We start from the raw sequence: 26,102 nt of genomic DNA, 5'->3' as shown, positions 1-26,102 counted from the left end.
TGCCATTATCCTAGAGAATATTGAATACCTTGGTAAGAGCTTCTTGTACAGTCATACCTTGGTTTTCGAACAGCTTAGTTCTCAAACGTTTTGGCTCCTGAACACCGCAAACCCGGAAGTGAGTGTTGTGGTTCGCAAACTATTTTTGGAAGCTGAACATCCAACTGGGCTTCCGAATGGCTGCAGGAGCCACGCTTTGAAAGTTGAACAGACTTCTGGAACAGATTCCGTTCCAAAAACCAAGGTACGGCTGTATTTCCATTGCTGGCAGCCTGCCATAATAATAATAATAATAATAATAAAAAATTTTATTTATATCCCGCCCTCCCCAGCCGAAGCCGGGCTCAGGGCGGCTAAGGGAAGGGGATCGGGTTCCCTGAAGCCTGACAGATGGACATTCAAAGGGGAGCTCTTCCCAACAGCCTTTTCAGTCACCTCATTGGTCTTGTTTTAGCAATTCTCCAAGAGACACCCTGCTGCTTTTTAAACCTGTTCCTGCAGCTGTCAAACAGCAAAATCTGATTTGCGGCCATTACAAGGCGACTTGGAGTCTACTAACTTCCATGTCGTGAAATGCTTTGCTTGCTTCTTTCTTTCTTAAAAGTGCAAAATGTATCCCTTTTTTTCTAGGGCAACCATAGGTATAGGTTTTCTTTAAAGGACTTCCCTGCCCCGGCATCTTTTAAACAGATATAAAATGTTTAATGATGGTTTTTCCTATGTTTTTAGCAGTTCTTATTTCTATGTGTAGGCTGCCTTGAGTATCTGTAAGGGTAAAAAGATTAGTTACAATTATAATGATAAATAATAGGCCTAGATGCATGATGATGATGAAAAGGCACACTCATTTGTAGAAAAAAAATTTTTTTATAAAAAATTATGTACAAAATTTGACAATCATCTTAGAAAACTGCACAATGAATTTAAGTTTTATACAAAATTCTAAATGAAAAGAAACATTACAATGCAAAATTATACTTGGGAGGGGCTCAGTGACAGACCCCTCCCTCCCCTCAACATGTTGGAAGAAAACATGAGGGGGCCATTCTGGCTTAGCTCCACCCTGTTGCACGCAGTGGCCACGCTCCAGCAGCCACCTGCACCCTCCACTGCCTTGAGAAGGAGCTCACGTACATTTGCACACAGGTGCCGGCCTCATGTTCCTCCAGGCTGAGGGCAGAATCTGGCTCAATCAGGATTGCCCCTTGCATGGAGTTCAACGTGCGTACATTAGGACACTCACACAGCCCCTTGTGATGGCACCTGAATGTGCAAGGGGGGGGGGAGAGACTGTGTGAGGCAATGGCCCCACACATGTACTTTCAATATGGAGGCTGGATGCTCCCACACGCCCCCGACACAAGGCACAAAATTTGCTACTTTTACTCATATATGACTGAGGAATAGAGAGGCTTACATATGGCTCCAGCACTGTGCAACCTTACTTAGGAGTAAACACTCATCGAGCATTCTGTTTTGTGTTTAGTAACTGAGGAAAGCTTTTGGCCTATTTAGTTATACTACCCACCCACTGCCCAGCCCCACTCTTCGTGATCCTGGAGTTCTCTCTGAGAACACGGAAGAGAAATTGTAAAAGCAAACAGCTGTGTTTTTCTGGGATGCATGGCAAGGTCACTGTAGCCCAGTCAAATGAGTACGAGAGGCCTTTAGGAAAAAACACGGCAGATTTTAACACAATACAGACCCTGCAGTAACTCCTTGCCAACTCGACATTCCCCTGCAGCCGTCAAGTGTGGCAAGAGATGCGCTTGCGGCAGAAGTCTTTGGCATCTACTTCCCTGCATCTGTGAAACCAATACGTAGGATGGAACCCCAAAGCTGAACAGGTGTGTGCCGATAGGAGGAGCCAGAAGGCTGTTCCTCTGGCTCTCGTTTCAAGGTCCAATTGCCAGTACAGTCATACCTCAGGTTACAGCAGCTTCAGGTCGCGTTTTTTCGGGTTGCGGACCGCCGAAACCTCGAAGTACCGGAACAGGTTACTTCCAGGTTTCAGCGGTTGCGCATGTGCAGAACCACTAAATCACGCTTTGCGCATAAGCGCCAAATCGCAACCCGCGTGTGTGCAGACGCGGGTTGCGAACATGCATCCCACACGGATCACGTTCGCAACCCGAGCGCCCACTGTTAAAGAAAAAGATAAAATGCAAGCAATGTGTTACTCATCTTCCATACCATCACTCCTGTATTTGGATCTTACTCAAAAGCACCCTCTGGCTCAAAATATATGTTGTTTTTTAACAGTATCTCCCTGAGAATGGTAAATGCCACAGATTGTTGCCACCTTTTTAGAGATGCTGGGGATTGCTGTGCATGTAACGCTAAACCACAGTTTAGTGCCCTGATGGGGAAACTGTGGCCTTGTGGATAATATCAGACTCACAACTCCCATCAGCCCTGTCAGTGGTCTGCGATGATGGGAGTTGGGGTCTGACAGCCTCCAGAGGACCTCAAGTTCCCCCTGCTGCAGTTTAGTGCTACGCAGACAATCCTCAAGACGACTTAGCAAAGCCTTGCTCCCTTCTGCTCCTGAATGGCCAGGAGTTTCTCTTTTAAAAGAATTTTGGCTTAATGCAGGCACAGAGAATGTGCAGCCCAGAATGTGTTGCTGCGAGTCCAACTCCCAGATTGGAGTGCAACAACACAAAGAAGGCCGTGTGCTGCTCCCTATTTCCTGGCATATCACTATGTGAAAACCAGGAAACCGTGGTTCAAACCAAACTCTGCCTAGTCCCAGTGAGTAGGCTTCATAAGCCATGGTTTGAAGTTGACTTACTATGAAACTGTTCCAAGTGTTTGGTTTAAACGTGGATCCCTGGTTCATATGCAAGCTAAACCACAAGTCTTAAAAAATGTCTCTCCCACCGCCACTGCGAAAAAACACACAAGATTACTCACTTCTGTGGAGCAGCATCACATACTGGAGACACCTTCCAGTTCAGAGTTACCAACTTTTTTTTTACTAGGCCCTGTTTTTGTGCAATTAGCATCAACCCCATCAGTCATAATGCTCATCTACATTAGAACTGATTTCTGCACAGCTCAAATGCTGTTAAAGGCAACCTTATCTCCAGTGTTCAGGCTTGACTGGGTTGAGAAGGTCTGTGCATGTGAACACTTCTATGTTGTTTTTGTAAGTATGTTATTTCTTCATGTAATTACTTAAAAAAAATTATTAAGGTGGGCTTAAGGTTTAAAAACAAAAAAAAAATCAGGGTACCAAGGCAGAGTAGCCTGGTTTTAAAGAGAAATATTCAACGAGTGGGCAACAGTTTGCAGCCTGCAATGTGGGTCATTTTCCCAATCTTGTGTATAATCAGATAATGATTGCCCACCATGCATAAATTCTGCTCTCTTGTAGACTTTACCAATAAGATGACTGGTAAGAGGTGAACAGCAAATATGGAATATGTCACATGGTGTAGCCCTTCTGGGACTGTTCCTCTTCAGACAGCGTAAAGCAGACCCCATATTTTAATGCCTCACCTCCCAAACATTCATGTGCAATGTTCACATGTCAAGTAGTTTAGCCTCCCAGCGTTATCTCTCCCCCCCTCCAGTATGAAGTGGTCCAGTCCTGGGAGGGCTCTTCCATGTGACAGTTCTCAATCTCTGCTCCTCCTGCTTGTGAAAGGTTTGCAGTGGAAATAACCTGGCCAGAGGCAACCAACCGTTTATCCTGAAAGTTCCCATTGCCAAAGACCACCTTCTCACTCCACCAAACGCTATCTGCTACATCATCTGGTGGTGCAGGTCCATGTGGTTTCCCAGCATGCAGGCGCAACGAACTGTATGTAGTGCTTCTGCAGTCTATATTGTTCTCAGGGGACAGGACTAGTACAGCCCTATCCTCTTCCAAAGTGAAATTGGACACGGTTTCTTACAAGTTCCATATACATGGCATGGCAGCCATTAGCACCCGGTCTTTCTTTACAGACATTGACAGATGATGTTTGTTTTGTTTCTTGGCAACTTCAGGCTCTCGCTGGCAGTTCATCTGTCAATAGGATTGCACATGGGCTCCATTTCTGCATGCAGAAAATTGAGTGTTGTCTTTGTGCAGTTCAAAGCCAGGTCTTTTTCTTTTAAGGCGCTTCTGATTCAGTCTGTCTCCCCTTCTTTTTTTAAGAGACCAGGAAGGCTCCAAAGAAACTTGCTTCTTTATCCATGTCCACGAGCGTCATATCACTGATAGAGACAAAAATCCGATCGTTCCTCTTTAGCTGGAACACTCCCCCTTGGTAGATCGAGTAAAGTCCGTATTCTGCCCTTTTCACCCAGCAGCTAGTTCTTGCACTTTTCATCAGCAGAATCGGGTCTGGGTAAGTATCAACGCGCTTGGAAATGTACTGAACCATCTGCCTGGGATTCCTGACGCTGTCCGAGTCAGGGTCGGAACGGCGCTCAACACCCTCCTCTTCACGGAACCGGAAATATGTTTGGGAGTAAATGTAGTAGTAGCCCGCTTGTAGTATTATCAGCTCCCCGTCCAACAAGCCTACGTTGTGGAGGAAAGAATGAGGCCAGCTGGCTGTCTGCCACGTGCCGATTTTGACTCCAAAACGGCTTCTGCTCGAGGAATCTGCAGCGGGTTGGAAAAGAAGGCAAACGTGTATTTTAGGTGTGTAAAAAATAATAATCCAGAGTAAATCCCAAACCTTTCAAGTACAAAGCTAACGGTAATAATGATAGCGATGATGAATTAATTGCAAATGTGTACTTTTGCAAGTTGAGTACTTTTGGAAGTTCTTGACAGCTTTTTATTTCAACCCGGTCTCTTTGCTCACCCTAATGCTCCGAAAGACATACAGCTCACCATTCATTTTGATGGTGTATGTTATTGTTTATTGCTGTTGCTGCTGCAATATACAGGTGGGACCTGCAGCTATGTGTTGCGATGTACAGTGAGCTCCTGTTCTAGGTTCCAGCCAGCCCTTTCACAGGATATTCCATTTCATCCCCCACCAAGACACATGGCACTCTGTAGCCACTGAACATGCTTCGCATTGTGCCGTTTTTTCTCCCTAAGGCTTTCCCACCACTTACGTTTTCTTTCTGAATATCTGCTGCTGTAAATCCTGGGGAGTTTCTCCAAGCTTGCTAACAATGCCCCTTTTCTTGTGCATGGATGATGCCCATTTTAACTATAAAGCGATCAACCAATCAGAAAATTCTGAGTTCAACCTTAAGAACATATAGGACTGGTGTGGGGAATCTCTGTTGCTGAACGACAGTCCCATCTGCCCCGGCAAGCAATAGCCAATGACAGCAGATGAAGGGAGCTGCAGCTGCTGAACATCTGGAGAGCCAAAGTTTCCCCCCACACCAGATAGATGTTATCTGTTCTGCTCAGAGAACACTCCAGAGTGGCTTATGTTTTGCTTTTGAGTGCTTTTATGAATTGCATGTGTTTCTGTGTAAATGTGTCACATTGTAATGCATTTATAGTTATGTTTAAGCTACGGTGCAAGTCACTTGGAGACCTCTTGTGTAACCATCAAGTTTAATTAATAATAATAGCAGTGATAATAATATAGAAATACGATTAAGCAAAATAAAAAAAATACCATTTAAAACAATAGCCATCTAATATTTAACACAGCAGCAGAATCGCACATTAAAAGCAACACCCAAATGCTTTCCTTTTATTACCTAATTTAGCAGGTGCATAATGACCTAAAAATATAAACATACTCTTGCTGGAGTAACATAGCGACTTACTCTGTGTGGCCCAAACACTTTTCCCAATTCTGCTTCCAGTCAAGTGAGCTGCTGTTCTGGGGACGACACTCTGACTCACAGTAGAATCTACAGTAGAAGCATCACCTTGGATGAAAGAGGAAGAAAGGTCAGGATTTTAATCTTGAATTACTATCGCAACCACAGCATTGCTGCAGGCGAGACAGGATTTGCATATGGAGTAGTGGTCCTCATTCTCCCTTTGCAGCCTGCAGCTGAAACACCTGGTGTCGTGTGGTGTCAGGGGAGCGGCAGGTGGCCAGCCCCACCCAGGTAGCCCATGGAGAGCTGGCCACATTTGGACCCAACCCTCTGGACAAAAGCAGCCAATGGGGAAAGACTTATGCCTCAGATCTTGGACAACAGCTAACAGTCAAAGCCGGGTGGTGCTTGGGCTAGATCAGGGATAGTCAACCTTTTTATACCTACCGCCCAGTAATGCATCTTCCTTGATGGTAAAATTTCCTTTCCACCCACCAGTGCTTGATGGAAGGAGGATTCAGCTTGTGCCATAGAACCCCCTTCTGCCCACCTAGAATCCTGAAAAGCCCACTAGTGGGCGGTAGGAGCCAGGTTGACAACCCCTGGGCTAGACAGGTGACTCACGTGGTTCCACCTGAGGCACGGTTTCACATGTCAGGTGCACTGGTACTCCAGACTTTTTGTTCATTTAGCCCAGTGCTGGCTACTCCTGACTGGCCACAGTTCTCCAAGAGCTTTAGCAGGTCTTTCCCATCGGCTAGGGCCTGATGGAGGGAAACCGGAACGGGGTCAGAGGAAGGCAATGAAACATCGTCAGCCAAATGGAAAACAAGCCCAGGTAGGAGGAAAAGAATGAATGAACTGGTCGTAAATGGCCTGGAGAACATGTCAGTCAAGAGGACATGACAGCTCTCTTCAAATACCTTAAAGGCTGTTGCAGTGGAGGAGTCAAAGACCTGGGTCTTTTCTACCCCAGAGGGCGGGACTAGATCTAATAGGCTTAAGTTATAGAAAGGTAGTAGATTTTTCAGCTGAGCATCCCTGCTGCTGAATGGCGAATGCATTCTCGCAATGGACCAGTTGGGCTTTTCAGGCAGAAAGGTGGACAGCCACATTCAACCGGTGCTATACCAGTTGCACTGCCTCCTGGTAGAGTACAGGATCAGGTTTAAGGTGCTGGTTTTAACCTTTAAAGCCCTATACGGCCTAGAACCCTCGTACCTATGGGACCGCCTCTCCTGGTATGTCCCACAGAGGATCTTACAGTCTTCAAATAAAAACATCTCGGAGATCACGGGCCACAGGGAGGTTAGGCTGGCCTCAACTAGAGCCAGGGCTTTTTTGGTTGTGGCCCCAATCTGGTGGAATGCTCTGTCACAAGAGACTAGGGCCCTGCGGGACTTGACATCTTTCCACAGGGCCTGCAAGATAGAGCTGTTCCACCAGGCCTTTGGCCAAGGCACAGTCTGACCCCCTCTCTCCTTCTGTAATCCTCATAGAACTCTAGCCCAATGGTTGCCATTAATTTGACTCTGAAAACTGTGTTATTTTACCGTTGTTAGCCGCTCTGAGCCCGGCATCATCATCATCATCATCATTATTATCTGTTGGGGGGTGTCTTAGTCCTAGCTTCCTTGCATTAGAACTGGCAACTGGATTAGACGGTGCAGGCCCCCTCCAAGATTATAGGTTGTATCCAACTAAGCACAGACCCACTAAAATGGATGGACCTAAATTAGTCACGTCTGTCATTGTCAGTGGGTCTCCTCTTGACTTGGATACAACTCTGTGTATACCACCCTAGGCCCCCAACCTCTCTCGCTACTGAGGAAACCTAACAAGCGAATAGAAAGTGAACCCGTCTAGTTGACGCTGACACAAAACCCCACAAGTACACTGCAAAAAATATAAATTTTGCCACCCCTCCTCTCTCCCCCCGCAAACTTCTTCCTGACCTCATAACTGTATTCAACACTAACGTCTCATAACAAATGGAACCGATCTGTAGAAAAGGCTGTACAACTTGAACAAAGCGGCATGTACTTTTGTATACCTGAAGAAGCGTCTCCACCCCCATCATTCAGCCCAAACACTGAGGTCCAGCTCTGAGGGCCTTCTGGTGGATCCCTCACTGCGAGAAGTTACAGGGAACCAGGCAGAGGGCCTTCTTGGTAGTGGCACCCTCCCTTCAGATGTCAAGGAAATAAACAGCTATCTGACTTTTAGAAGACATCTGAAGACAACCCTCTTTAGGGAAGTTTTTAATGTTTGATGTTTTATCTTGTTTTTAATATTCTGTTGGGTGCCGCCCAAAGTGGCTGAGGAAGCCCAGCCAGATAGGCGGGGTATAAATAATTTGTTGGTGGTGGTTTACAACAAACAACAACAAGAAAATGTTTAAAGTAGTAGTAGTACTTACTAAAGTAGTAGTAACTAGAGGACTGAACCTGCAACACACCTTCTGCATTCGAAGTACAGAGCTATGGCGCTTCCCCAACGACATTCTTTGCCTTTTCTACTGATGCACTCCCCCCCCCCACATACACACGACTTGTCTTCCACCACAATCTACACATTCAAGTTTCCAGTGGATTTAGTCATTGGGCATTTGCAACACCAGCATATTTACTTCTCATATCCACCCCCATTCTCCAGCCCAATACAGTGAGTAAATGTGCTGCCTGCATCAATACCTTGGACCGAGGAGGCTGCCACTTCTGCTTGGTTCCTGGCTATCATCTGCAAGTGCAAATACAATCGGTTAGCTTTTTCCCTCCCTGGTAAATTAAGAGTAGCAGAATTCCATTCTGTAAGCTGCCTAGCAGTGACTCCAGCACAGCAAGGATGGATAGCAGATTGTGAGGTACACTACCCTTTAAGGTACACTACCTTAAGGAAGACTGCTACGTACCTTTTGGGGAACTAGGATTCTTGTCAATAATGCTGGACACGGTGGGCATTGTTCATTTAAGAAATGCACACAGGGAGATTAGGCTGGCCTCAACCAGAGCCAGGGCTTTTTCGGCCGTGGCCCCGATCTGGTGGAATGCTCTGTCACAAGAGACTAGGGCCCTGCGGGATTTGACATCTTTCCGCAGGGCCTGCAAGACAGAACTGTTTGTTCCACCAGGCCTTTGGTCAGGGCACAGCCGGACCCCCTCCTTTGGTAATCGTCACAGAACTCTAGCCCAATGGTTGCCATTAATTTGATTTGAACTGATTTTATAATGAATTGATTTTAGAATGCTGTATTATTTTACTGTTGTTAGCCGCTCTGAGCCCGGCTTCGGCTGGGGAGGGCGGGATATAAATAAATTATTACTATTATTATTATCTGCTTAAAATTATTTCTTAACTGCCCTTCGTCAAAAGGTTCCAAGAATACAAAGCTATAAGCAAAACTCTTTGCACAAAGTACAAATGCAACAAATAACATTGTAAGTGATGTTAACTGTGCTGTCATTATGACCTTTCAACTGTGCATCTTTTCGATGCTTTTGTGAACCTGTCTATAAAGTCTTCTTTGTACAGCAGCCTTTTCTCAGGTAATGTTGGACTACAACTCCCATCATTCCTAGTCAGCAGGTATTGGGGGAATTGGTAGTCCGACAACCATCTGGGGACTTGAGGCTGCTCTACAGGAGAGCAGAGCCCCTTTTAAGCAAGACTACATGTTCTGGGTTACTTAAGCAGATTCAGTATGCCTTAGACCAGCCTTTCTCAACCTGTGTGTCCCCAGATATTGTTGAACTACAACTCCCATCACCCCTAGCTAGCAAGGCCAGAGCTCAGGGATGATGGGAGTTATAGTCCATCAACATCTGGGAACCCACAGGTTGAGAACCACTGCCTTAGACATAAGAGAGACGCTTGTGGATCTGCTCTTGCTTTGCGCGTGGTCTGTGGCATCATGCTCAAGGCTGCAATCCTATATGCACTTACTTGGGAGTAAATCTCAACTCAATGGTGTGGGCTTCAGAGTAGACATATACAGGTATAGGATAGGAATGGTAGAGCCATTTCATACATTAAGTGGAGGCAAAACCAGTTTTGCCACAGAAAGTATGCCCCACAGACATAGCCCATTGTGGCAGCATAGAAAATTTACCTGTATAACACACACAGCGTCTCCAAGTTTTTGTTGCGTTTATTACTATTACTATTTATTATATCAGCCCCTGCTCTTTGGCCTCTAATAATTACTTATGGCCCGCAAACATAGCAAGTAATAATATTTATTTTGTTTCTATCATCTGTGGCTGTTGGCCATGCTAGCTGGGACTTGTAGTCCGGACAAGTTAGAGGGCTCCTGGTTGGGGGAAGAGTGCTTTAGATCTAGCTACACCCTTCCATGTGTTTAGGTACTCGACCTACAAAAACTGCAAGCCCTGAAGGGGGCCAAGATTCTTGTAGCAAAGTTCTTTTTCTGATTTCACTTGATACAGGTATTACAGGCGTACCTTCTTTATTAACCGTAAGAGCTGCAGCTTGACTTGCCAGCAGGGGTCTCCCTCTTCATTGTAACTGGAATCATCCAAGTCTTCCAGGAAAAAGTTTTCTTTGGTAAGGCAAGCATAGCCGTTCTTCGAGTAAGTATCTCGAAGCTGTGTTTGGAAAAAGAAGAAAAAAAGGAAGTGTAAGACAATTGGGCAAAACTCCAGAGAGATCGGGAGATGCACAAAATTTCAGTTAAGTTAACATCAGAAATTTCTTCTGTAGGTAAGTAGCAAAGCCCTTTCTGTTCTTAATGCTGCATTGCAAAAAAGAAAAAAAAAGAAAAAAAAAAGGCGTTTATAAAAGACCTAAATGGTTGGTCTTATTTTTAAAGCAGATGTATCCCAGGGAGCAAGGGACGCAGTTGGTGCTGTGGGTTAAACCACAGAGCCTAAGACTTGCCAATCAGAAGGTTGGCAGTTCGAATCCCCGCAATGGGGTGAGCTCCCGTTGCTCGGTCCCTGCAAGTAGATAAATAGGTACCACTCTGGTGGGAAGGTAAACAGCATTTCCGTGCGCTGCTCTGGTTCGCCAGAAGCGGCTTAGTCATGCTGGCCACATTCCCTCGGCCAATAAAGCGAGACGAGCGCCGCAACCCCAGAGTCGGTCACGACTGGACCTAACAGTCAGGGGTCCCTTTACCATTTTATCCCAGGGAGCTGGTTTACACTAGATAACTCTATTTGTCCATCCAGATTAGTACCATTGACTCTGACTGGCTGCAGCTCTCCAGCATTTTGAGGGTCTTCCCCTCTCCTGTTTCTCTCAACTGCAAATGCCAGCGATTTGACGCTGCATGCAAACATCTCACCCTATATTACAGGGAGGGGATTTCGGCAGAATCATCAGAAAATTCATCATCAGTGTGACAATTCTGTGGAACTTTCTTCCTTGAAATATGGCTCCCGGGTAGCATTTGATTTCACAGTGCGATCCTAGATTGGTCTGCTCAAATGCAAACGTCATTGAGTTCGATGGGGATTTCCCCCACATAACTGTCTATGGGATATTAAGTTAGCAAGCTTCATGGAACCTCATGGAAGGCTTACTTCTGAGTAGGCACAACACAGATCAAATCGTGCTGCATGAATGCATTTAATGGACCACTTTTTATTGGTTGTTTATAAAATATGGGGGAGGATTTTTGGAACTGCGCCAATTCCATTTTGAAAACAAACCAGTATGTATCAACTCTTGAGATTTCTGGCAGCTTACTAAAGCATTTGTGGAGCTGAAAAACATTTTTGTGTTTGTTATGGGGGGGGGGGGAGGAAGCAGGATATACCCAAGATTTAGCAGAAGAAAAATAAAGGGAGAGTCTTGCACCCAAGTGTATTGATTCACGTAGAAATGAAAATAGCATTTTACAATTACACCGAAACTTTCTCGTAAAATACAAAGAAAAGTCCCAAGAAAATAAGTCACAAAGTCACATCAAATTGTTGGCAAGCTGAATGCTACGGACCCTGAATCTAGCTTTAGTTGCAGAGGAGTTGTTGAACGCAACCAGTCAGTTTCTCCATTAAAAGGCACCGAAAGACCCTTTCTAGCTACTTCACTGGGACCTGGCAAGCATCTTTTTTCGCATCTGCTTCAGCTACTGGCGGACTGTTTCAGTACATCAGTTTTTCTTGCTGGATTGGGGTACAAATCTTCCGCAGAAACTCTGGAACCCTACAATGCGTCGTTGGCCACTTAGCCAGTTTGGCAGACGTTTTTAAGCACAAAGCCGTTAAGTTGTGATCCTCAACAATCCAGAAAAACGACTAGGTCTGTGTCGACGGAAGTACGAGGGGGGGGGAGCTTTATTTGTAAAAAGTACATTACCACTTCAGAGTGCACACGCAGGGTGTTTTAAACATGTTTTGGCCCCCTTCAGCTCCTTTCCCTTTCCCTCTCTCCCCCCACCCTAATAATATAATATTCTCTCCTTCCTGGGCCTCTTTGCAAACATCTGTTACTCTCCATCCTCCACTAAGGCCTCATCCAGATACTCTTGTGTGTACAGGTCCATGCTTTAAAACTCTGTGTCGGAGCGCTTTCCCTAAAAAAACCCCCCACTCTCACTGAAAACTATTCTGTGGGGAAACCGAATTGCCATTTGTCCAGATTCAGCTTTAAAGAGCAGGTTCCCTTGGGGATAGTGGTGTGGCAAAATAAAATATAATAAATAATAATAATAATAATAATAATAATAATAATAATAATACCCCACCCTCTGGGCAGCTTCCAACATTTTTTAAAAAAACCAAATAAAATAATATCAAATATTAAAAACTTCGCTATACGGGGCTGCCTTCAGATATCTTCTAAAAGTTGTGTAGTTGTTCATCTCCTTGGTATCTGAAGAGGGTGGGCGCCACTACTGAGAAGGCCCTCTGCCTGGTTCCCTGTAACCTCACTTCTTGCAATGAGGGAACCGCCAGAAGGCCTTCGGAGCTGGATCTCAGTGTCTGGGCTGAATTATGGGGGTGGAGACGCTCCTTCAGGTCTGCATAAATGCGGGGAGACTCTGACACAGATCTTTAAAGCGTGAACCCCATGCCTAGAAAGTGTGGTGCAAAGGCAAAGTGTGAGCGAGCCCTGCTCAAAATAAAGAGACAGGAAACAGTTCAGCACAGTAGTAGAACCGACCATCAGTCCTGACTGTTCAGATACAGTGGTACCTTGGGTTAAGTACTTAATTCGTTCCGGAGGTCCGTTCTTAACCTGAAACTGTTCTTAACCCGAAGCACCTCTTTAGCTAATGGGGCCTCCTGTTGCTGTTGTGCGATTTCTGTTCTCATCCTGAAGCAAAGTTCTTAACCCAAGGTACTATTTCTGGGTTAGCGGAGTCTGTAACCTGAAGTGTATGTAACCCAAGGTACCACTGTATTCAGTTATGATGTGTACGGAATCTTCTTAGGACAATCAATTCAACAAACTCAGTGACGCTTACTCCTGAGTAGACATGTGGAAGATTGCACTGCTGAGCACCTACTACAGTTCTTATCAAATAATATTCTTCCCCATCCTCACCGTGGGGGGCAAATGCATCTGATGAGCATAACCAGAATAAATGATGCACAGCAACAGTGTGGAATAAATTGTGCAAATTTGCTCAATAATATATACAAGTCACTGGATTTTTTAAAGACTGGATCCCTCACTGTGTTCCCCTTAGGAATCCATGCTCGATTCTACCACATGGCTCATTAGAAAGCCTCAGGAACAGGATTCCCCACCCCCCTTTTCCCCCAATCGATAATTTCATAGGTGTGGAGGACTTGTAAACAGAGGTTGCTGGCACCTCAGAGCTTTGCATCCTTAAGCTGAGAGGCAGCCAAGGACAGCCCTGCCTCCTGCACCTCACCGGATACAACACATCTGGATGTAAACACAGCTGTGCCACAGATGACCTGTCTTGGCTGCAGTCTGAGGCGGACTAGGTCCCAGGCGATGGGGTGTGATGGAGGAGGAGAGCCAAGCAGAGGCGGCGGCAAAAAGAGAGAGGAAGGTTTAGGAGGAATGTGACCACAAGATTGGAGGCAGTAAGGGAGCTGAGAAGAGGCGGATCGGAGGACTGTGAGTGGAGCAACTGGGGTTGGAAGGGAAAGTGTGTACAAAACTTGGGATGGCGACTAAAACAGCAATAAAGTCTCGTGGAAGAGGCTAATGGATAAAGAATTGTCTCCCCAAGTTGCCTCTGTAAACTTAAGCCAACATGCGGCTCTGAAGGAATCCTATTAGGAGGATTTCAGGAACTATTGACTAGGGCAGCGGCTCCCAAACTTTTTTTGAGTCGTGGAGCACTTTTCAGGAGAGAAATCAGTCATTCTTTCGTCGCCCTTATACCAAAGGCACATATTTATTTATCTTTCCAATCGCATAGTTTGGGAACCGCTGGACTAGGGGGCAGCGGCAAGATGTAAAAATGATCTGTGCAAAAGTTCAGCACTGAAAGGAAGATTCTCAAATCTGCAAAATCTCCATTGCTCTTGGCAGACCTCAGGTGGTGTGAAGAACTGGAGTGAAACCCAGATTCGAATCACCACAGGCGCACACCACTGTGAAGAAACGAAGAGGGGGCCCTGTAACTGGATCAGGCTGAAGATCCACCCGATTATGCGTACTCTTGTGACTAACTGAATGCCCCTGCGAATCCCCAATGAAATGAAAGTATGTTTGCAAAACACTGGAAATTCTGGAACTCAAAGAAAACCAAAAGCAGACACATTAAAAATAAATAAAATGACCATTTTATTAATCGGAGGGAAGAACCACCAGACAATACAAAATAAAAATCTTCCACCCACCCTGAAAATGGTATTAAGCAGTACTATGGACTTTAATATTGGACCTTTGGGAGACTGGATGATGGTGGGCTTATCCAGCGTTGGAAGAAAGTTGAGGTCTTCCTGGAGGCAGCTCACTCTTCATTCCACCTGCCGTTGCATCTTTCATTTGGTGGCCACCATCTAAAAGGGAAACAAGGTGGAGCATTTAGCAATCCCTTCTTCCAGTCGCATCTGCTCCCTCCCTCCCTATTCATCAAACGCAAAGCCAAACTATCCCCTAGAAGTTAACCTACCCATGCAATCAATGTGGGAAGTGTGCCAGCCGCTGGCGGTGGGTTCTTCCTCCTTTGGCATGATTCGGAACCTCTTGAGGACCTGTCAATTCACAGGGAGAAGAGAAACGAAGCCGCCTTCAGGTTATAAACCGGGAGTGGGGAGCCTGTGGCCTTCTATACGTTGTTGTTGTTGTTGTACTACAACTCCCATCAGCTGTGGTAAGATGAGGAAGACGGGAGTTGCAGTCCACTAACACTGGGAATACCACAGGTTCCCCCATCTCTGCTATAAATACTGCCATCACACCACATCATGGCTCTTTTCTTTGCCATTGTTGGGCTCCCACCAATACAAACGTACCCCATTCATGCATCTAGTGGACGACGACGCCCTCTGCTTTCCTTTTTCAGAGAATTAGACCTTTTTTTGCATTCCTTTCCAGCAAAACTCTGCAGCAATTTGCACCTCTCTTTCTCTGTGTGTCTCAATCTCAGGATTGTGGGTATGAGTTCCACACTAGACGAAAGATTCCTGCCTTGAAAAGGGGGTTGGACCAAATGATCTTTGTGGTCCCTTCCAACTCTACAATTCTATATGGAGACTTCTGCACAAGTTTTGAAGGCGTACAGGAAGACCTCTGTGCGAGCTTTGAAGCACAGCTCAGGTCTTTGGAGGTACCTTAAAAACTACAGAGTGGCCAAACAAACAAACAAAAAACCCCACTGTCAACTAGTTGAAGCTCTATCCAAGCTTAGCAAACTTCTTTCTCTGTCATGGAACCAAGCCAGTAATAGCAGCCAAGCCCATTTCCCTTCTAACCCAGTTTGTTATGACTTGGCTTCACCCCAGGGCAGACTGGGTGGGGGAATTTTCAGCGTCATTTTCTGCCGGTGGCTAGTTTCTCACAAACTATGAGCCAGAAAGTTGCACGAAGCCCAGGCAAGAAAAAATACAGGGCTGTGAAAAATCAGCACACAGGCCAGCTTGCCTCTCTTGACCCATCAAAACCATTTTACCCCTGGAGCATATCTGCATTCCTCAGCTTAAGGTAAAAGCCAGAGGAACCTGGAGGGGGAGAAGGAGGAAAAGCAGAGAAAACAGGACGTCTCCAATGAGAACAGCATGCCTCGCATTCTTCCTTTGCTCCAGATAATAAAGATATCTCCACATTCCAAATCCTCCAAGCCATCAGCTACAAAAACCTGCATGGGTCATTTGCTTCTGCGGCTTCCAAATCCGAAGGCTGGTATCAAATACGACGAGATTGTGATTTCGTTCAAGGAATGTGATCTACTCACACACACAATAAAGTCAATTCTGGCGGGGTTCCCCTTTTTCATTTTCTTGCAGCATCCAAAAAATTAAGTGCTCATTTGTTTTCTTCGCAACCCTGTTGGGAGCGATACTTAAAATCTCAAAATCCACATTCGGGGGAAATGCTGCTACAGCCAGCCAAAATGTTCCAAAAAGCAGCATGCAGAGTTTTTGTGTTCTCCAGAAGGACCCAACTTGGGTTACTCATCCACGATTTTCCTCTTGGAGGTGGGACCCAAAAGAGGAATCTCAGAAGAACCAATCCACTCAGCAGATTCACGTGGCTGCGTTTTCATCCTTCCACACAGCAAACAAGTTGTGGAAAGCATTTTCATATGTTAGAACAGAGTTTCCCTTCCATATGTTGCCTTCACTGAGAGCCCTGCAAGGAGGAAGCTGCTACTGGTGGTCAAGAGTCATTTTCTTTGTTCCCCTTCCTGGTTCCACATCCTGCAGGAAACCCCCTTTGAACAAGGCTCTTAGAACCCCCCAACTTCAGAGGATGTGGCCCCAGAGATGACGTGGCACTTGAACAACAACAGAAAGCAGCCAAATTCAATGGGTTGCAGGAAGGCAGGGGGAAGTGTTTCAATAGACTAGGCTGAACGGTGGTCTACTTGGATGGGCAGCCCTGTGCTTCCACTGTGAGATCCTCCATATCAACCGTGAAGCCTAGCGCCAGTCTTATAGAAATCCGGATATATATATATATATATAAGCTAATCGGTGAAATTCACTGTTGTTAATTTCATTTCTCTGCCGCTTTATATTTTAAAGGAAAAAAACTCAAAGCGATTTACAACACATTAAAACATCGAATAAAACAAGCCAGTGACAATAAATTTCCACGGATCAGCCGGCTGGCCGGTGCACAGCATCTTTTGTGGAGATGTCAGTCGCCAAACCTGGTGCCAAGACACCTTCACTTGATCGCAAAATGCGCCTGGGGAATTTTGAACACTGCTGTGTGTGTGTGGCCCTCAGGACTCTTCCAGACCCCTCTTCTCCCCAGTGCTGCTCCACAGCTTCCTTTTGCGTAGCTAGAATGTGCCCTGGAACTCTGGAAATGCCTCTTTGCTTGCCTAGATGGAGAAAGAGGTTTGTGGGTGTGTAGAAACCTCTGGACTCCTCTGTAGCTGCAGTGTGACCCGCCAAGACAGAGAAACTTCCATTATTTCACCCGCTTCCCCTTTGCCCAGCTACCACTTGAGAAGTGGCCAGCGACATCATGCAGTCTTCAGATTGAAGAAAAAGTTCCCCTGTTCTCCTGCTTAGCAATTCTCTTTCCCCTGAAACTCCCGCAACACGCTGTTGAAAGTCCAACATTCTGTAGCTATGCCGTGTCTCAGAATTTTCGCTTTCAGAGCAGTTTTCAGCCCACGAGGATGACTCTTGCAATTAGCCAGAACACTCTGCATGGGAGAGTTTCATTCTCAGCAACAACCAGGGCTTTATTTAAGGTTAATGTTGTGCGGGTGGCCGAGTCGGCAGATTCAGATGACTCCAGGAAAACCACAACAGATCTTCTGCCTGAATGGTTTTGAACTTCTTTTTTAACAAACTATCCACATTTTTTCCCCATGGTCTAGTTAAGTTATTTATGACCAATGCAATAACCCTCCCCCCCGCAAAAAATTGAAAACTTGATAGAAAAGGAAAACAAACAAGAGGAAGGAAGAGGGAATAGAGGGAATGAGGTCAGGGGAAGCAGAAATAGCAAGTTAAAGTCAAATGCAGCTTGGTCTATAGCTAACAGTTTCATTTCTTCTATTCAAGGCTATCTGCTCCTTAGCTATCAATTCCTCTTATTCATCACTTAGTTTACCCAAGGTGTTTGCTCCAAAAGCAGAAGAGGGCGGGAATTTTGTGAAACGATAATTCTCCCCATTCCATAAATACAGGGAATTTAAAACTAACAAAGAAAAAACAGGTTGTGCACTAGTGCAACCCAAATCAGACTAAGATTAGTTTTATGCTCACTTAAGTTTGTGAGTAATATCCACTGAATTCTGTGGGATTTATTTCAGAGTAATCATGCCTAGGGCTTGGGTTGCATTAGAACTTGTTGCCTCGTCTGCAGAACGCATTCTAAATTCCAAGATCCGGATTTTGAACAAAATTGGAATTGGGAGATAAAACTGGACATAGGGTTATGGGGCGCTGGCAAGAGAATAAGCGGTGTGCTGACCAGCCAAGCTGCTTCTGAAAACGATAAATGCATGAGTGTTCAGGAACCAGTCCTGGACTTCCTCCACCCACTACTTGCACAATCCGGCACAATGAGTTTGTTTTCTTGTGAAACAGCAAGATTACAGGATTGCACCATAAACTGCAGGAAAATTTACAGAGAAGCAGGCAAGAGTTTACAGTGAGAAAACACCTGGGCATTGCGGTTTCCAGAACAATTACAGTGGTGCCCCGCAAGACGAATGCCTCGCAAGACGGAAAACTCGCTAGATGAAAGAGTTTTCCGTTTTGGAGGTGCTTCGCAAAATGAATCTCTTATGGGCTTGCTTCGCAAGACGACAATGTCTTGCGAGTTCCTGCTGGGTTTTTTCCCTTTCCCCCCCTTTTTCTAAGCTGCTAAGCCGCTTATCAGCTGATCCGATCAGCAGATAAGCCGCTAAAAGCCGCTAATAGCGCTAATCCGGACGAAGAGAATCACAGAACGGATTCTTTTCGTCTTGCAAGGCACCACTGTATGTAGTCAGGTTTAGCTTCTGCTAAAAGCAGACAATACTAGCAACATGTCTAGGTAAATAGGTGCACAAGGAAGTCGCTTTGAAAAATTAATGGGCAGCGACCTAGAAAAGGGACAACAGTACTAGACTTTTGGACCAGTTGTGTGTGTTGCACTCAAGCACAATGAATTGGCTCTATGCTGTTAGTATTGCCCCTCCAAGCACAAACCAAATTACACCACTTCCTCCCTTACCCTTAGTACAGTTGTGGAGAATCTCCAGATGGTGTCAAACTACAACTCCCATCATCCTTGGCCATGCTTGCTAGGGCTGATGGGAACTGTAGTTCAGGAACATCCGGAAAGCCCAAGATTCTAGATGTTGGGAGTACAACTCCTATCAGTCTTGTGCAGGCTGGATTTGATTTAAATCACTAGTCAGTAAGACTTGATTTAATTCATTTTTTTAACAGAAAGACTCATTCTTGCTGGTATTTACAACCAGATGAAGGTTTCATTTTTGGAATAATAAATTTTCAGAGTAGTTTTTACAGTTATATCAAAACTCACTGATTTGGTTATACTATTACCAATACATTGACCGATAATTATGAAATTATTGTGAGGTTTAAGAAGATAACTGTTTATATTTGGACAACTTTTCTGCTGTACTTTATTGGAAAGCGAAAAATAATCATTTCCTTAATAACTATTTAAACAATTTATTTAACTAAAACAGTAACAATATAGCATATGTATCCATGTTTGTTAACTGACATGGTCAAACTATTTAAAAAAACACACGCACCTTAGATTGAGTTTTAGCACACATGAAAAACTTAAATCCTTATTTCCTGATGAATAGCCTTTGGACTATAATGTAACTTAAATAGAAAACTATCTTTGGAAAGACTTTTCCTCCAAAAGCATTTTATTTCAAAAATCCAATTTAAATTTAAAAAATCTGATTTAAATTTTTAAAAATCTGATTTTTTGTTTTTATTTTTTTTAAATAGTCAATTTTTATCCACCCTGGTCTCGTGGCTAATAGTCAAGGAGATGGGAGTTGTAGCATAGCAGCACACCAGGAGGGCACTGCGTTGGCTAACCCTGGTGTAAGAGAAAAGCCCGTCTGCAGGCTTGTATTAAGAGCCCTGGCAGAAAGCTGTATAAAAGACCACATGGGTAATAGATTGTGTAATCAAGGTTCAGCAGAGACCTGAGGGAGTCTGCACCACCAGTTTAATGAGCTATACCAGTGGTTCCCAACTGGTGGTCCGCTGCCCATGGCAGCGTTCACATAACAAAAACTACCATAGAGTTAGCTAAATTTTCAAAAGTAGGCGGTCCATGTTCTTAGCTCTTGGAAAAACAGGGGGTCTGCAGTACTTAGCTAATTGGGAACAACTGAGCAACACAATTAACAGCACACTTTTCTGCCCGCTTCACCCTGAAACTGCACCACATGTTTTGAAAGCTCTTCTGTACAAACACTGTAGACCAGGGGTAGGCAACCTAAGGCCCGGGGGCTGGATGCGGCCCAATCGCCTTCTCAATCCAGCCTGCAGATGGTCCGGGAATCAGTGTGTTTCTACATGAGTAGAATGTGTCCTTTTATTTAAAATGCATCTCTGGGTTATTTGTGGGGCATAGGAATTTGTTCGTATTTTTCCCCAAAATATACTCTGGCCCACCACATGGTCTGAGGGATGATGGACCGAACGGCCCATGGCTGAAAAAGGTTGCTGACCCCTGCTGTAGACTTAACTAAAGGGTTGTATTTTTGCACATACAGAAGGAACACTACAAGTTCTCAAGATGCCAGATTTCACTGTAAAACTCTCCGTAAAATATAAATACACCCCTGTTTGCATCTGAAGCCCAATGTAACAGGATTGTGGCTGGAGATTCCCTTCCCAGCTCAAATTGGTTGCATGCCAAGAGGATAGTCCTCTGACTTGCATGCGGGTCTGCTCCCCCTAGCAAAGCACAGACAGGAACAATCCAAGTCACCTTGTTGAGCTGTGTGTGTCAATCTAACTTTCTTAAGTCTATGGCAGAAAGAGATGTTTGCCCTCTCAAGAAAGAGGAGCACAGGGTAATTCTGAGACCTACAATTTCGCTGACCATGATCATCCTCATTCAGAGGAAGGAAAGCGTGGGAAATGCAGCCCCAGTATATAAAAAGTGCAAGTACAGTAAAGATAAATAAAGCAGTAAGGCGCCCCTCCTCCTCTGCAAGCCCTCCAGGAATAGCTCGTGAGTTGCCCGTGTGACCAAAACACTTGTGTGTCCAAACAAGAAATCGTAATGAAGTTATGCACCAATGCTGGTCACAGAGTGAGCATTTATCACATTGGTAACTTGGGACTTCATCTAGTCGCATAGGGCTGACAAACCCTAGTTTGTCTCTTTTGTCTTCACAACCACCCTGTCAGGTAGGCCAGGCTGAAATTCCCAAAGGCTTCCACCCTCCCTAGACAGCAGGGTAATTGATCAGGGATGATGGGAGTTGTAGTTTATCCGGTGCTGAAGGAAAACAGACTTCTCCCCACCCCACAATCATCTCTGCAAGAGTCTACCCAGCTATTCATTCAGTAAAGATGTATCTGAATGACTCTTCCTAATGAGAAGGGCACTTTGGTTCACGGAAGTGGAGAGAACAGAAAAATGCAAGTGGACGTGTGAATGCCCCCCTCTTTGGGGTCCCAAGAGATTGTTCTACCTTCTTCTGTACCAATATGAGAACTCTTGTGTATGAAGAGGTGTGAGAATCAAAGTTCTTCTATGTCTCCTGCACCATGACAATGCAGGTAATCCAGATATTTATTTATTCATTCATTCCTAAATAACTCTTCTGTACACAACTGCACACAAGATTACTCTTAAGTTTCTGTGAGTATTACCAGAATCCACCTTTGCTCAGGAGTCCTGATGGCTGGGCTGGATTTGCATTAACAGATAAGAGGTTCTTACACTGTATCTCCGTGATGGAAAGATAACTTGGTGGCATGTTGCTACAACTGGAACACGAGCTTGTAATCCTCAGGCGTATTACGAATGAGAGATGCTTGGCAATTTTATTTCTTTTTATTACAACCACTAAGAGAGATTTTTATTGCATTGTTTTTTATGTAACGAAAATGAGACACACACACACACACACACACACACACACACACACACACATGCAAAATCTTCTCCAGTTCAGAATGTAAGAAACCGTGCAGCCTTATTTTTGGAATGTGCTATCAATCTGGGAAGATCCTCAGTTATTTCTTGCCTAATGTTTGCTGTTATTTGTGTTTGTTATTTGTGTTTGTTGGAAAATTACTTTCGAAGAAAAAACAAAACAAAGAGAAATACCACTGTTGTCCTGCACCCAGATCGAAAACCCTCTTTTTGTTATGGGCATTTTTGCTTCCTTAAGGAAAGGGGAGGAGGCAAACTTCCACAGATCTTGCCACCAAAGTTGGTTGTAGGTGTACAACCTGGGCTATTTGATAAGGAATGCACAAAGCAGGCTGCCATCCCATGGAATATCTCAGAAAAAAACGCTCATCAAAACAACTTGTACATAATTTCCAGAGCCAAATGCAGAGGTTATCCTGCAAACAGAACCCTTTATCTCCTTTGGAAAGATAAACCGAGATACAGAAGGAATTAAGCAATCAAAGACTTCTCTTTTCCAAGATGCCTTTTGTTTATACCAGCTCAAAAATTTTATGACCATTTTTTCTTTATTTTTTTAACAGAAGGAAGCAAAACAAAAACAGGGGGACTTGTTGGTCACAGCTTGGAATGCCAGTTGAGTTAAGCCACTATTTGAAAACAAAAGCACTCTAGGTTTGGGAAAGAGCTTCGAAGCCTTTCTGTTTTATGAGAGGATTATGGAGCCATTTAAGTCTCTTACACATCAAACCATTTGCCCCTTGCAGTGTTTGAAAGCACATTTTCAACAGCAGGAAGAACCTGGGAAGGTAAGGAACATTTGTGCTGTTCATTTTTTCTCCTTCTTTCTTACTTCTCTCTTTAATTTTTAAACTTTTAATAAATATTATTTTTTTTTTAAAAAAGGAACATTTGTGCTGTACAGCAGGGGTACGGCTTCAGCTACAGCCAGCACAACCAATGGTGAGGGATGATGAGGGCTGGAGTGCCAAAACATCTGGTTCACCATTGATGGTTTAAGGCAGAAGAGCCCCTTTTATCTTTTTCACTTGGCCATCTGGGGGTCATCCATTCTGGCAAGGACAAAGACTCCAGCTGTCGGACCCCCTCCCCCCAAAGTGAGCAATGTTTTTTTTCTCCCCCCTTTGCCATTTTGTCAGAGTTTTCACAACAGGCAGAATCAAACTGCAAAAACTTTTCCTGCAGCTCCAAAGTGGCCGACGGCCAGGATTATGGGAGGGAACTGCGTGTCCGGAATGCGCACAACCCACACAATGAAAAGAACAAACTACTGACACAGAAAGATAGCATGATGGGGATGCAGCGTTATTGATTATGCCGAAGACCTACTGCCAGGAGTGGGGAAGGTTTGAGCTATCCATAATTTGCAGAACTACAATTCCCATCATCCTTTTGACCATAGGTCCATGAGGACTGCTGGGGGTTGGAGCCAAACAACATCTGGAAGGCCACAGGTTCCCCACCCACCCCCGCTCCAGATGTTGCCCAAATCCCTGGCCATTGGCCAAGCTGGGTGGAGTTGGAAGGAGTCCCAGCTGGAACGCCACACATACTTTTTAATTTGGAGGGGGAAGAGTTCTTGTAATGTACCTCGCATTCAAATCTTTTGCCCCGTTTCCTCGGAAGCAAGTCCCGTTGCGACCAATGAAACTTGCTCGCGAGGAACTTACTCGCAAAGCACTGGGATCCCGATCCTGCCGGAAGCATTATAGCCTCAATGCAGGATTACTTTGAGAGTTAAGTTGCATCGGCTTGCAGACGTGCAATTTCCGTTTCCTCGGAAATAAGCGCGCGCGCTCAGGGCTGCAAAACGAGCACTCCGCCCCATGCACTTTTACTTGCAAGTAAGCCCCATCGAAATCAGTGGCACTTACTTTAAGGCAAATAGGCTTAACTCCTGCCAAACTTTTGTTTTCAATTAAATGGAACCCGTTGAATGCTAAACTTCCCCGGGTTTCTTTGTCCGGCAAAGAAAACAAATGGTTAAATGAGTTTGAAGAAGTCAGAACAAACGCGCAATTGAAGCATTTCCCCGTTTTTACTATCCTCTCCCTTCCTAGGAGTTTTACTTCAAAGTAAGCCTGGTGGGGATCGTTGGGATCCCTCGAATTAACCACGCCTCTCCGCCTAATGGCACAACTTTCCTTTTGCTTTACGAACAAAGAACTAAGGGAGGGTAAGAAAGGCAGGCAAGTTGGGGCGCGGGAGCGATCCGGCCCTTAATCCGGAGAAACAAGCCCAACGTGTTGCAACTCGCGTGGGAGCATAAAGGCAACGCTGCAAAATGGAGAAGGAAAAAACCATGCATTTATTTTTTAAAGCATGCACTCCCTGGGAGCTATGCCCCAGTGAACTCAACGGGATTTACTCCCGAGGAGACCTCTGCAATCTATCTAAATATACACATAGGCATGCACTGCGAGGAAGCTGCAAGGATCCGCTTGCCTGCGGCCGAGGGAAAAAAAAACCCCAACACGGATCCCCCCCACGCGCGAATTCTCCACTGACCTGTTGCAGCTCGTTGGAGAAATAAAGGAAGGTAATAGCCACGCATATGGACTGCAGGAGCAGCGAGAAGATGAGCACCAGGCCGCAGGTCTGGCCGGTGCTGGGGCCGCTGGAAGCCAGCATGATGCTCGCTGCAGACAAAGGGGAGCGCGCGGCGCCCCGAGCATCCGCTTGCGTGTCTCTCTCGGTGGGGCGGGCTGGGGGCAGAGGCAGACACGACGGCGGCTGTGCTCAACAGCCTCTCCTACTCCTCTCTTTAAATGAAGGTGGAGCCACTTCCCGCATTTGAAACTCTTTTATGTCTCCTCCTACTCCTCCTGCTGTTCCTCCCTGGCCATAGGAGCTTTTAAGGGCTTTTGAAAGAAACGAGAGATAGAAAGCTGCAGGAAGCAAGGCGGATTTCTTCCTAACGCTCCGGAACGAGCTGCAGCGCTCTTTTGTGCTTTGCAAATCTTTGCAACCCCTTTGCAAAAGCAGTTGGGGATGCTTTCGGCCTACAAAGGGTGCTCCGTCAGCGTGGTGCAAAGTATAAACAGGAGGGGTCCAAACAGAGATGGCGCGTCTGTGGCACCTTGGGGTGTCTAGCCAGTGTGGAACATGGTCAGGGACAGGGAGTTCCCATGGCAAGAGGGGCTACCCCATGTGATCTCCTGGCAGCGACCAGTGTAGTGTAGGTGTAGTGGTTAGAGCATTGGACTAGGTAAAGGTAAAGGGACCCCTGACCATTAGGTCCAGTCGCAGCTGACTCCGGGGTTGCGGCGCTCATCTCGCTTTATTGGCCGAGGGAGCCTGCATACAGCTTCCGGGTCACGTGGCCAGCATGACTAAGCTGCTTCTGGCGGACCAGAGCAGCGCACGGAAACACCATTTACCTTCCCACCAGAGCGGTACCTATTTATCTACTTGCACTTTGACGTGCTTTCGAACTGCTAGGTTGGCAGGAGCGGGGACCGAGCAACAGGAGCTCACCCTGTCACGGGGATTCGAACCGCTGACCTTCCGATCGGCAAGTCCTAGGCTCTGTGGTTTAACCCACAGCGCCACCCGCTGAGCATTGGACTAGGACCCTTCAAATCCCTACTCAGTCATGTAGTTCACTGTGCCTCTCAGAGTCTAACCTATCTTGCAGGGTTGTGCTGATTGTAAAATTGGAAGGCACTGCTTGGGGAAACCATGTTATGTCACCTCCTTGGGCCTCAGACAGGTGGGGGTATAAATGCAATTGTGAATAAATAAACCACTGTCAAAATCTGCTTGCTTGCTATTTCCACATTATTTCTTCCACTCCTGCTGTCTGGAGCAATGGGCTGCACACAACTGTGGGATAACTAGTATCACAATATCAGCAACACACTTAAGTCTAATCAGTGCATGAAGGGTTAATACCATAGAGTAAGCTGTCCTGCCAGGTTAGCTACGCTGCTTCTCTTACCTTGGAAGGAAAGAGGTAATCAAGTCTACCCGAGAAACTCATTGTTTGGGGAAGTTTGAATTGGTTACTGCAGCTCAACTGCATGGCTATCACCAGCCACTCTTGAGTTCCTATATAAATAATCTAGGAATTTTCACCACTTTGTAACTAAGTTTTACTGTCTGTGCAACTTATCTCATTCTTGTATGGA

The 26,102-nt window shown here is 45.3% G+C and overlaps 1 protein-coding gene and 1 long non-coding RNA gene across 2 annotated transcripts; one reads left to right on the top strand and one right to left on the bottom strand.

Annotated features, from left to right (window-relative positions):
* Positions 1–855: 855 nt before the first annotated feature.
* Positions 856–24,753, bottom strand: TNFSF10 (TNF superfamily member 10). Its single transcript, XM_081190642.1, has 5 exons — positions 24,481–24,753; positions 10,200–10,343; positions 8,433–8,478; positions 5,740–5,844; positions 856–4,600 (listed from the first exon to the last, which is right to left on the bottom strand). Exons 1-5 carry the CDS (start codon positions 24,601–24,603, stop codon positions 4,143–4,145), a joined length of 876 nt encoding a protein of 291 aa, XP_081046768.1. The 5' UTR covers positions 24,604–24,753; the 3' UTR covers positions 856–4,142.
* LOC308585229 lies at positions 12,490–13,707 on the top strand. Its single transcript, XR_014007174.1, has 2 exons — positions 12,490–12,895; positions 13,113–13,707. It is a non-coding gene; the product is annotated as an uncharacterized lncRNA (long non-coding RNA).
* Positions 24,754–26,102: the final 1,349 nt, after the last annotated feature.

This window comes from Podarcis bocagei (assembly GCF_964188305.1).
Source record: "Podarcis bocagei genome assembly, chromosome: 4".
In the NCBI taxonomy this organism is placed as follows: Eukaryota; Metazoa; Chordata; class Lepidosauria; order Squamata; family Lacertidae; genus Podarcis; species Podarcis bocagei.
Note: the sequence above shows the minus strand (reverse complement) of the source record. Positions and strands in the feature narration are given on the sequence as shown.

Coding starts and splice junctions, on each gene's coding strand:
- TNFSF10 (XM_081190642.1), bottom strand. CDS start 24,603: ATGCTGGCTTCCAGCGGCCCCAGCACCGGCCAGACCTGCGGCCTGGTG. Junction 5,845..8,432: donor GGCAGCCTCCTCGGTCCAAG/GTATTGATGCAG, acceptor CTTTCATCCAAG/GTGATGCTTCTACTGTAGAT. Junction 4,601..5,739: donor AAGTGTTTGGGCCACACAGA/GTAAGTCGCTAT, acceptor AACCCGCTGCAG/ATTCCTCGAGCAGAAGCCGT.